The sequence below is a fragment of the Leucopleurus acutus genome (assembly GCF_964270905.1).
Source record: "Leucopleurus acutus genome assembly, chromosome: X".
NCBI lineage: Eukaryota > Metazoa > Chordata > Mammalia > Artiodactyla > Delphinidae > Leucopleurus > Leucopleurus acutus.
Window position 1 is genome coordinate 28,504,663 of NC_139148.1, and position 13,118 is coordinate 28,517,780.

The 13,118-nt window shown below is 36.3% G+C and overlaps 1 protein-coding gene across 2 annotated transcripts in view; it reads right to left on the reverse strand.

Annotated features, from left to right (window-relative positions):
- The window catches only part of DMD (dystrophin), a gene marked incomplete at its 5' end in the record, with an annotated part of 2,126,456 nt that overhangs the window by 1,726,437 nt on the left and 386,901 nt on the right, over positions 1-13,118 (reverse strand). For both annotated transcript variants that reach the window (XM_082864911.1, XM_082864910.1), the window contains one exon: positions 8,997-9,115. In XM_082864911.1, the coding sequence (XP_082721037.1) occupies positions 8,997-9,115 (119 nt within the window). The remainder of the gene's footprint in view (positions 1-8,996; positions 9,116-13,118) is intronic.

Sequence of the window (13,118 nt, forward strand, 5' to 3'; positions counted from 1 at the left end):
TCTCAAGTAGATAGCATATGACCCACTAACCCCACAAGTTTGCCATAAGCCAATAAATCTAAGCATGTACTTTATTATTTTTAAGTATAATCACAAGACTACTGTAAAGTCTCTGGTCCCTTTCATAAGAATTAAATCCCATTTTTATGAGAATTAAATTATCCTGTATTAAGAAATGGCATCAACCAAGACTCTAGTTCATTACTATTTTATCCAAATACTACTGTAAATTAATATATTTTCACCTTATATTTCATATTCTAGCTGTTAAATGGCCCATGCATTTTTATAGAGAGAAATTATTTAATTGGAAAACATATGTACCAACCTGATACCTTTTTTCCCAGCACTCAGTTTTAAGGTTTTCAAATATCCATTTGCAAGTTCTGTGATATATCCTATTTTTTTAATCAAACACAATTAATTCCATTTTGAAGACTGTGAAATGAACAAAAATGTCCCAGCTATAAGCAACATATGCTTTACTTTCAAATACCATCATTGACTTTATTAAAACCTCAAAGAAATTTCCAAACTATGCCATTTTATTTTCATTTTCCATAATTGTTTAAATATTCAAAATGTTTTTTTTTATAAAAAGGTCAATTTATTATACCTTTTGTTTGGTGGGATATCAGTGCCCTTTAAAACCCTACTATTCAAGTACAAATGATTATGTTTACAAAGTATTTACAGTCTTCTTCCTTTATATTTTAAAACACAGTAACTATCTGGTTACAATAGTGAACAAAAAATCCTGAAGGTGGCAAAAGGGAAAGCCTCTGCCTTAGGAGGCTCACTGCAGCCTCCTGCTTCCCCTGGATCCTCCAAACACTGCCCAGCCTCCACTGGAACAAATGTCTCTGAATTAAAGAAAAACTGGGTGACTGCTTTCCATGGTGGCCAATTCTAGATTGACAGTGTTTTGGCTCCTGTCTTTATATTTTATGTTCTGAAGATTTCTCTCATTCATTACCATTGCATTACATGGGAACCCTGTTCTACAAGGTAATGTGGGATTCTGCCAACAGTAACAATCTGAGGAAGCCTGGAAAACAACGTCCTAAACTTACACTTAAATTGGGAAGGTTTAGTTTAACCTTTAAAACAGAAGGCCAAGAAAACAATACACTGGAACTTTTACCTAAATGACACTACTGAAGACTATGAGGTCAGTGGTGACATCAAGATGTTACTAAATAGAGTGATACCAGTAAAACTATTTTCTGTCCCATATTTTGTAATAGGGAATCGCTGAAGAAAACACACTTCTTTCACTTACGCAGTAAGACAGGGCAGGGGTTCCACACCGCAAATATTCAGACCCCAGTTCTGTTGTCTTAGAAAGCTTTTGAGAGATTTTTCTAAATTCTCTTCTAGTGTTCTAGATTAATAGAGGACGTTTATTCAGGTAGCTATGTCTAGGATATTCTAAACACTCAACATTTCACCATCATCTACAAAGAGACCTTCAACACTCCATGAAGGATAAGAACAAAACCAATAGGCAGCACAAATTAAAATAGGCTGAAAAGGAGAATTCCCTTTTAGTTTTGCACATTTGAGGATTAAAAAAAAAAAAAAAAAAGTAGGAACTCTCCTCAGTACCCAGACACGAAGCACAGAAAGCCTCCTGCATGCCGTACTCTCTCATTACAGCATGTGCTGAACCACAATGAACAAGTGAGAAGGCAAATTATACTGTTCTGTTTTGGCAAAATGCTCTTAATAAGTCTACACCCTCCCATGATAAACAAGAAACACAAATATCAACTACAAAACACTTTAATTACTCATAGTTGCTAATATCTCATGTATTACTTAAGATATTAGTTTTATTAAAATCATAACAGAGGAGCAACACATATTTTTTCTAATATATTTCCTTAACAGTCTAATGGACTCCTAGTGATGATACCTGGGGACACCATCCACAAGATATGTATTATATGTCATTCAGCACTGGAACATGGTGGATGTATTTCCCAACTGTTTAAACAATTTATAGATGGCCTGTCATTCAATATTATTTCTTATGACTGCATAGGCCTAGGATATTATACTTCCCCAACCTAAATAAAAAACAGTTGTAAAAACCATCCCGGTAAAGTAATTAAAAAGAGATTCCCAGTTACCTAGGCAAGGATTACACTCAAATGCTTCTGAATATATTTGGTATAGAACCTCATCCACTATGCAAATCTTAAATCACATGATTAGACTATATTTCATTATTTAAATTCCACAATCAGGACTTCCCCAGTGGCGCAGTAGTTAAGAATCCGCCTGCCGATGCAGGGGACACAGGTTCAACCCCTGGTCCGGGAAGATCCCACATGCCGCAGAGCAACTAAGCCCGTGTGCCACAACTACTGAGCCTGTGCCCTAGAACCCGCAAGCCACAACTACTGAGCCCACGTGCTGCAACTACCGAAGCCCTCATGCTCCATGGCCTTCCAGCTGCAACTACTGTGCCCCCGTACTGCAACTACTGAAGCCCACACGCCTACAGCCCATGCTCTGCAACAAGAGAAGCCACAGCAATGAGAAAACCATACACCGCGACGAAGAGTAGCCCCTGCTTGCTGCAACTAGAGAAAGCCCGCACACAGCAACAAAGACTCAATGCAGGCAAAAAAATCAAAAATAAAAAACATTCCACAATCAAGTGAGAAACTATATTACTTAACTGTAACAATGAATAATACTCCTCTTATTTTAACAAATAAACTCCTAACAGAAATAAAAAATATAAATTGGCTGACTGTTTTCTATAAGAGCAAAATTGGATAAATTATAAAAGAACATAAAGATGAGGAGAAAATACCAAATTATGGTATAAAGGGTAAATTCAGGCCATGTACTACACACGCAGATATCATTTTTAATGTTTGGAGGTCTCTTTATTGTCTAAACGGGTGAATTTGGGACAGTTACATTCAATTATTTCTGTCATCCAAACAACCAAAATGGATCAGCAGAACAAAAATCACTTCAATTCATTAGTGATTGGCTCAAACTGTCCTGAAAAATATTCATTTTCTATGTTATCTGAACTAAGAATAAGGTAGAAAATAGGATATCAAAAAGAGATGTGAAAGTCATTCTCTTTCTCTTCCCCCTCCTTCTCTCTCTGTCTCATGTGCCTTTGTTACCTTTTCAGGCTACTGGAAACTATATATTAATGTATTAACTTTTTAAATTTGTTTCAATAAGCAATCTGAAAATTCTCCATCAGGAAACAGGAGATCACAACAGTAATATCTTAATGTTAGTATAATCATCTCTATCACAATATTGATATAGTATGTTTTTTTTTTTTTTTTTTTTTTGCAGTACATGGGCCTCTCACTGTTGTGGCCTCTCCCGTTGCGGAGCGCAGGCTCCGGACGCACAGGCTCAGCGGCCATGGCTCACGGGCCCAGCCGCTCCGCGGCATGTGGGATCTTCCCGGACCGGGGCTCGAACCCGTGTCCCCTGCATCGGCAGGCGGACTCTCAACCACTGCGCCACCAGGGAAGCCCGATATAGTATCTTTATCCTCATTTTTATGCTAATATTTGTATACTATTATTGGTAACCTTTTTACCCACATCGAAAGTTTTCATTTATTTATTTTGCTATGTATTACAAAGTACTGCCTCACTGCCCCTTAAAGATTTTTCTCCTATAGTAGCAATGATAAATCTGAGGATGCCTCAAAGTCATCAGCTAAAGTCATCTTTAACTCAAATGCATTCAAGTATGTTAAAGTGGCAGTGGACAGTCAAAGCTAGTTATGCAATGTGTCTGCCCATAGAAAAAAAGGTGTGTAAAAAGAGGAAGGTTCAAGATAAAAACCTAAAAATAGTCAAGGATATTCTAATAAGTACCCTTACTCTAATGATATGCAGACTAGAAATATGTTAATCACATTTCTCTGGACTTCTACATTGGCCATCAGTTTTCCTAAAGCCTCATTATGTATCATTGCTAGTCTCTGTTCTAAGCAATGCTAATAGAAGTATATATTTAAAGTATTTAACACAGTATTTCCCAAATTCCTTTGCTAAAAGGTTGTGTTGAATATACATTAAGCAAATGAGATGGCAACACTAAATCTACTAATGTAGTCCATTCCTTTGCTAATACAATAATGGCATCTCTAATTTGCTCATTTCAACTGCAATCCACTGATGTTCAAAATTAAAGAAATATTTTCATTATTACATTTAACACTATTAAATGATATAATTTGATTTTAATGATCAAATTTTAATATCTTTTAAAAGAAATGCTGGAAAAAGTGGTCTCCTGCTGACATAATAGGAACATTATTCTGCTATTATCATATCTGTATAAGCAGTTGATGATACTTTCTATTTTCTGTAGTAGAGTAAGTAGACTAAGAACTGTTCTTCCAAGAAACTCAGGATTTAGTTTTAGATAATTACAATGTGTATTATCTCTAAAGACACTCTGTCAGAGATAATGATATACATCAACAAAACAGTACAAAGGAACATATATTTTGTTACTTTGTCATCAAAAAGGCAATGGCCATTTTAATATATGTACTATTAAAATACTTTTTTAATATATGGAAAATAGAATACTCTGCACTGCAGAGAGTCTGGCTCTAAAGAGTGTGAGATATTTACAATAATAACTTCTAGTTGAAATGTTATACACATGAGGAACACCAGTATATTCCAACCTCATTAAATTCTCTGAAAACAAAGATATTCCACAATGGGTTCTAGAAAAAAAAAAATCTAAATGATATGAAATGAGTGTGCCTGTCCATAAAAAGTTCGAGTTATTTATTTTAACAACACCCTTCTGAGTTGGTATGGTTTTACTCTTTCCATTTTAACTTAGTGTAAACTACTTATTACCATTTCTTGTTGTTAATGGTATCAAAATGCGATGAACAGAACAAAGCTGTTAGAAACAAAAACGCCACTTGCTCAAACGATATCAAACCCAAAAAGAGGCCTTAAGGACTTTCTCCTCTTTTATAGTAAAAGCAATATATTTTCTCTTGAATACTTTTTTAAAGACTAATCAGCTGCATGCATGCAAAGTGAAGTCAGAGACCATTTATTCACGAGTAAAACTTTCCAAAAGGTAGAGCTAATTAGTGGAAAAGTAGACTCTAAAAGCAACTGAAGGACTTCCCTGTTGGCACAGTGGTTAAGAATCTGCCTGCCAATGCAAGGGACACAGGTTCGAGCCCCGGTCCGGGAAGGTCCCACATGCCGCGGAGCAACTAGGCCCATGCACCACAACTACTGAGCCTGCACTCTAGAGCCAATGAGCCACAACTACTGAGCCCGGGTGCTGCAACTACTGAAGCCAATGCGCCTACAGCCCATGCTCCGCAACAAAGAGAAGCCACCACAATGAGAAGCCAATGCACCGCAACGAAGAGCAGCCCCGGCTCGCCACAACTAGAGAAAGCCCGTGCACAGCAACGAAAACCCAAGGCAGCCATAAATTAATTAATTTAAAACAATAAAATAAAAACAACTGAAGAGTGATGCAGGGATTAGCCAGGCAGAAAATAGAATCTGTGTCACCATCCTCATGCTGTTAAAATGAAGTGGATTAAAACCAAACTAATTGGCTTGTGAATGTCATTTTGAGGTTACAAATATTTCTTGAAAGCCCTAGTGTTCATCAAATTTGACTCTCATCATTCATTTTTCATTCTAAAGTTACCCTGGTAAGCCACAGATGATGTGCACATCATCTTGCCCATCACAAATGGAAATGACTTACTACAGTCAAAAGTCATCTAGAACCGGCACAAATTTTTATCTCCAATTTTTTTATTACTTTTAGAACATCTACACTTTGTTATTCACAAGGAAAAGCTGACAAAGCATTCTCTTAATGCATAAAGTATTGTGTGGATTTGCAAACAAACCAACTTGTTTGAAACTCAGGGAAGCAAACAATGCACGTGAAACCCACAATGCACTACTGTGCGTGTCTTACAGGGAAATCAGGAGAGAGAGTGAATTGAATGATTCACAATAGGATATGTTTTGAAGGAGATAAACCTTTTATATCTATAAGCATAAAGATGCATAAATTATTAAATTTTACCCTACTAGTACTTGTTTTTGCATATGTTAACATTTAAACACACCAGAAACAGCTCCTGAAATTGCTTATGCTAATGCCTATTGCTACTCATTTTAAAAGGCAATTCCACTTAAAACCAAACCTCATGCCTCAAAACACCAATTAAGGCCAAACAAAGCATACCAAAGTCGATATATGCAAGATATGAAAAGCTCCAAATTATATTTCAATGACTTTTTAATTTATAAATCAACCCAATCAATAAAGCATATGTTTAAAATTCTAAAAACATTTTTGGGCAGGTATTTTTTAAGCCAAATATAACTTCAATGCCCCCAATATAAAAATCTCCCCAAATATAAAGCTAAATGTTTCATTAGCCTCCTAAGGGGCATATTAGATATGAAACGAAAACTGCTTTGGGGAATAGCTGACATCGTCATGTATAAGCTAAAGAACCAATAATTGGTTAAATAAAAATATGAACTTCTGAAAGGTAATTACTATACAGGACATGCAAGAAGTCCGTTGAGTCTCGCCTGTTAGATACACTGAATAGCCTGTTCTAAGTCTTAGATTCTAAGAGATGCTATTCTGTCCTTTGCGACTAACTAATCAGTAAATAAAAATCCTTATGATTTGGTTAATTTTTTTCTTTCAATTATCACTGATATCGTCTCTTGAAAAATACTGAGCAATAATTTTTAAATGCATATTTGAGTACTGCCCTAACACACTGGCAGGAACTGATAGACACTTAAAAATATAATTTAAGATTTATTCTGAATCCTTATCTTATTGAAAGCCAAAAAACCTTTAATAAACCAGTTTAGGAGACAGAATGCTCTTGGAAGGGAGTCCATAAATAGCAAAAGTTTTCAGATCGAAGAGTTTACTGGCAAAATGAAACCATAAGTGGTAGTTTGATCTCTATTAATCAGCTTGTATTTCATACTGTACCTGGTTGACTTTGAATTATCAAGTTTGAGATATTATAATGGTGTGCGTATATGACATGCATTTCAACATACACTTTCCATTTAGGAGAACATATAGAATTGGGTGTATCAGGCTATTTTATGCTATAAAATATATTATTTATTTAACTGCCCTTTTCTGATTATAGGCTTATCAATCTATTTTCTGACTGTGATGTGGATGCCTATGTAGGTTCCCTTACTTCATTGATTCAAAGGAGGACTTAGAGATCAAAAGCCATTTTATCACTTAGCAAGGAAAAGATCTATTTTAAACTTACTCTTACTATTTTACGAAAGGATAAGGCACACACAAGAATATCCCAAACAGAAACTGACTACCATATGTGGATTTAACGAAAAACAAGAAACCTATTAACAGGCTTATCCTTCAGATTCATACACTATAGCTTTCACCCTCAGGGGCTGGAGTCATATTTTCATTATGTCTGCCCTCTCTACCTCACTAGAGTATGAAAAAACACATATATCAATCGGTACTAAGAGTCAATAGTGAGGTAACCCTCCCCCAATCCTTCAAAACAAGGAAATATGATTGATACAACTGCTCCCAGCTAAACTGGGGCAGGAAGGACACTGACCAACTACTGAAGCAATAATAAGAGGTTACAGGAATCATGCATTATCTAAAGGAGAAGAAACATTTCTAATGAACTTAATCTGATTCCAACTTCACAAACATTTGTATTGCTATAGTTTTCCCTTCCCAAGTCCATGTGCTTATCAAGAGCAATATAGAGGTCAATTAGATATGAGTATTCTGGTTGTGATTGTTAAATATCTCATTTAAAATAAATGAGCTTCCATTTTGATTGTTATATCATTTTTTTTTTCATCTGGTTTAAAGTTAACTCCCCCACCACTACCACCACCATATGGATCTTCTATCAATAAGATGAGGTAATCAGGTTTTTGGGTCTATAACACTAGATTAGATTCTGGTTGATGATAAATTCACCAGTAAAAGGCTATCCTCTGAGTTATTTCAGAACTTTTCCAGATGGGACCTATGACCACCACTCAAGGATCTCCTTATTTGGGATACTCAAGGATCTCCTTATTTGGGATTGATTCAATATTCCAAAGAAAAAAGAATTATATAACCCAACCCAAATATCAGCTTGTACTATATTGCACATATCAATCCCACTGACACTGCCTCTCCAACTTCTGGGTTTAGAGTGTGGTAAAGCCTCAAGAAAGTTGAGAATATAGTCTGCAATTCCAAAGAAGTTGGCAAATTTAAAAAGTGCCTCATGGGCTAGAAGAAAAGCAGAGGTCAGGAATTATTTTCCCTCTAATCCATGTGTTTGTGAGATACGACTATGCAGCACCAGAGATAAGGATGAAATTTAATTAAGTGTAATATTATAAAAATATAAATACAGTACTGCCTGTGAACTAAAGAAGCAGAAAACAAATAACCATTCAATGGAGGACTTCCCCCAGAGTGACAAATTACAACAAAATCAGCGCCAGGAATAGATTTCCTGATTTAAACAGTAAACCATGTTGCCTTTTATGAAGTGTATGAATGAAATTGGCAAGAGTAGCTAATTATTTATAACTGATTAGTCTATCAAATCTCTTGGTAGAATAAGCAAAACATGAACTTTTTATAATTATTTGGAGTCAATATACTCTAAATGCAGTATACTTCATCTGTGAGGCATATACATTCTAAAGGCTTGAATTTTTTTTCTAAAGTTTTACATTTTAGTTTTAGATATTGGTATTCTGAGAACTAAAATCATGTATGACAGTTCATAATGTATTTCAGGAAAACAGAACATTTTAAATATACTTGGAATACAGAAAAACACAATGCAGAGTTTCTATTTTGTGCTTACTTTGTGGAAATGTTAAGCCTGAGATGATCAACATTAAACTATGCTAAAAACAGTGGTAGTTTAGAAATGCACCAACCTTCAGGATCCAGTAGTTTCTCTATGCCTAAATGATATTTGGCAACGTTGAATGCATGTTCCAGTCGTTGTGTGGCTGACTGCTGGCAAACCACACTATTCCAATCAAACAGGTCTGGCCTGAAACACACACAAATATAAAGACAAATATAAATCAACTTAAAATGTTTCATGAGATTCACTTCAATTCTTTCGTAGTTCCCAGACCAGGGATTGAACACATGCACCCTGCCGTGGAAGCACAGAGTCTTAAACACTGGACCACCAGGGAAGTCCCCAGTTCTGATATTTGACTGACAACCCATGCCCACATTCCTTAAGAGTTGAGTGTTACTCTTTGGTACTCCTCAATAACATTTCTCATTTAGACAAGTCACAATTTTAACAGAAAATCCTGAAGAAAACAAAGGAGAAATTATTCTATGTTATCCAAGCAACAAAAATATGTTCACCTCATCCAGTCTCATGGATTTGAATACCAGCCATTTGCTGGTATCTTCTAATTCTATAAGCCTAGCCCAGACCTCTTCCCTGAACTTCAGACTCTAGATCCATCTGCTTACTCAGTAGCTCTACTTAGAGTCATCACAAGACTCAAGCATCCAACACTGACCTTCTGATACTCATCCCCATTGTACCACAACTCACCTACCTCTCTTATAGTTCTCCCTTCCTCAATAATCAATGACAAGGTCAAACTTGTAGGTACTCAGCAGAGAAACCTTGGTGTCAACTTTGATGACTCTTTTACTCTCATACAACACTTCGTTGGAAATATATCCAGAATTTGACCACTTCACACTATCCTCACTGCTAGCACCATAATCCAAACCACCATCTTAGCCTGCATACAACACTGCATTAGTTTTCTAACTGCTCCCCTATTCCCACCCTTGCCCTTGTTAATCTATTCTCAGCAGAGCTGTCAGAGTGATCTGGTAAAATGTTTCATCATAACCTTCTCAAATCCTTGCTATCGAGGGAGTAAAATTCACTGACGTAACTGCGACCTACAAGGCCCTACATGGTCTGGCTCCCCACTAACTCTCTGATTTTATTTCTTGTCTCCCTCCTCGTATTCCTCAAACAGGCTAGATAGTTTCCCACATCTGCACTTGCTGTTCCCTATGCCTGGAATTCTCCTCCCCCAGACACAGATATGGCTCACTCCTCCACTTCCTTTGGGTCTTTACTCAAAAGTCACATTGATGAGTCCTTCCCTGCCCTTCCCCCATCTAAAACTGCCTGCCCCCAAATCAAACTTACACAAAACCATTTCCTATCCCTCTTAATTGCTTTATATTTTTTCTCATTAGCATTTAACTACTATTTAACATATTATACATTTAATTAATCTTATCTATTTACCTATCTCCCGCACTTGAATGTAGACTATAGAATTATTTTTGCCAGGTTTGTTCACTTCTAGAAACCCAACCTGACACACAGGAGGGGCTCAATAAATATTTATTGACTACACCAGAGAATGGATGAGAACATACTATATGAATATAATTTTACTTAATAACGGAGAAAACACAAAATTGTGTAAGAGACTGTTCTTATCCTATGAGGATTTTAAATCTAACGAGGAAAAAAAAATCCATACATCACAAGTTACATACATTTTAAGTGCGACAAATACAGATAATAATAATATATGGTTTTCTAAAATCTGAAGAGGTCAAAAAAGTTTTTTTTGAGGCTTAAGGGACTCTTAAATGGTGGTTTGGGTTAGATTAACGAAAAGTGCTTGAGAATAGAATTCTAAATTGCGTGGATATTAGAGAATCAGAGTTCTTAGGGAAGGAAAGAGCAGAATGTGCCCAGTCAGTCAGGACCTCACAAGTCTGGCTCCACTGGGAGATTTCTAGTATCAAGTGGTGGGAGATATGGTTAGGAGGAGGATTGGGATGAGTCTATAAAAGGCCTTGGCTGTTAAGGAATTACAATTTTACCCAGCAACATTGGAAACCATTAGTTAAGTGCTTCTTCATCTTTCCTGGATCACAGATACCTTTGAGAATCTGATGAGCACTATGAAACTTCTACCCAGACAAAATTCCTATCCATAGCTTTAAACAGAATTACATAGAATTTTAGGACATTTGGGTCTGTCACTGGACTCCTGCTTAAGAACTCATGCTCTGCAAGAGAAGATGTTTCAAGGATGGGGTTAGCTGCTATTTTCTGAAACCAGAATTCAAAATAAAGGTGCAACTTTAATTCTCCTTTGACTCTCATTTCCTTTTCTCTACTTGCTCCTACCCTGTTTAATTCACCAGACTTTTGTGCACTTCTTAGTAAATCTAATCTCCCCTATATACTTCAAGTTACCCAAAGCAGCTAAAAACCCTTTAGAACCTAAAATATGTATAAATTGGGAGCTGTCTCTAGTAGTGGAAAGACTCTTAAGAAACAAAAATTAAATCCTAGACTATTTGGGGGAAGTTTTAATTTCACTATGCAACCTCTGCCCCATCTTCATTTCTCCATCTCTCATTAAGGGGAGTGGAAAAGAATATAGGTGGGAGAGTGTGGGAAACCAGTTTCTCACCTACAGCAAAGTAAACAAGGTTAAATCAGTATGATAAAAACATAGGATTACTTCCACATTTAAGCCCTTTTCCCTTCATCCCCTTCACCTTCTCCTTAGCCACTAACTAGTTACCTGGGTGACGAGTTATCTAAGTCATGTAATCTATTTGAGCTTCAGTGTTTTCATTTTAAAAAGAAGGAATTGTACTGAATGGCCTTCGAGGTCTCTTCTAGCATTTAAAATCAATCTAATAAAATGTTTTAAATCATTAAAATTCACCATTAATTAACATTTTAAATAACCATGATTTTCAAATGCATAAAGAATTGTAAAACTAACCAACTGAAGAGGAAAGCCACATACCTTCCCATGCTAGCCTAGAACATAAGTCATAAATAAGAATGTGCCACCAAGGATCCCCACACTTTTGAGGAAACCGACATACTGAATGAGATAACAGAGCCTAGTAGGTAAGCAGAGTCCCCTACGAATCCATATCCTGGCTCTACAGCATATTAGCTGTGAAAAGATTTCAGTCAAAAATGTAACCAGAGGATATAAAATGGAGAATTTCCCACACGTGCCCTCAGAAGAACAGAACTTAAGAATTCAGAGGCTGATTTTCTATGAACGCCTGTTTTACAGAAGATCAAGCCTTATCTCCCAATCAATGAATATCCACCAAGAATCTCTCCCCATCCTCAAGTCAATGAACTTACTGCTTGCACTCTGGCTGTACTGCCCCCTCTCTGTGCTCCTTGCCCATATGCACAGCCTGCCCCAAACCCCCAAAAGACTCGCCTGTAAATTGTTACAGCATGTGTTTCCCAAATTGCAATTCCTCTTTTGTTCCTGAATAAACTGAATTTCTGATCATTTGACCTTGCCTCCGTTTATCTCTGTTTAGGTTGACATAACCAAACGATCTTTGGGAAACTGAGGCACAGAGAGGTTATATGATTTGCCTATTTGTGAAATGGGGACAATGATAGTATGTAAGTCATGAGAAACAGATGGGTTATTTTACTTAGAACAGGGCCTACAAAATAATAATTGCTTAAAAACACTAACTTCTATTACTTTAAGGTTAATTATATTTATAAAATAACAGTAATACGTTTTCAATGTACAGATTCGAGCCAAGAACCTATACTTACAGAAGAGATATAAATGTTACAAACATTGTTGATGCAAGAACAATAATATAATGACAGAAGTGGAGAGGAGAGAAGAGGAGGAAGTATGTATGAGGGTGATAATTTCCTCAACCTTCATTTCAGGTGGTCAACAGATCTTGTCTAAACTTGATGAAAATAAGTATACCACTGTCATTTAAAGTCACACAGGCAACAATTATAAGAATAAAATGATTATAATATAGTGATGAAATCAGGAAACAGATGGGCATAAGATGTAAATTTGTGGGCTTCATATTAAGGAATAAATCCATCTACTGTCAGAAATGAATTAATCAAGAAATAGATATATATAATTATGAAAACCGTCAGAAAGAATAAAAGGAGTTGCTGACAGTAACTACTTCTAGGAAGTGGAGAGTGATGGGATAGGGCTGAGGTCAGGAAG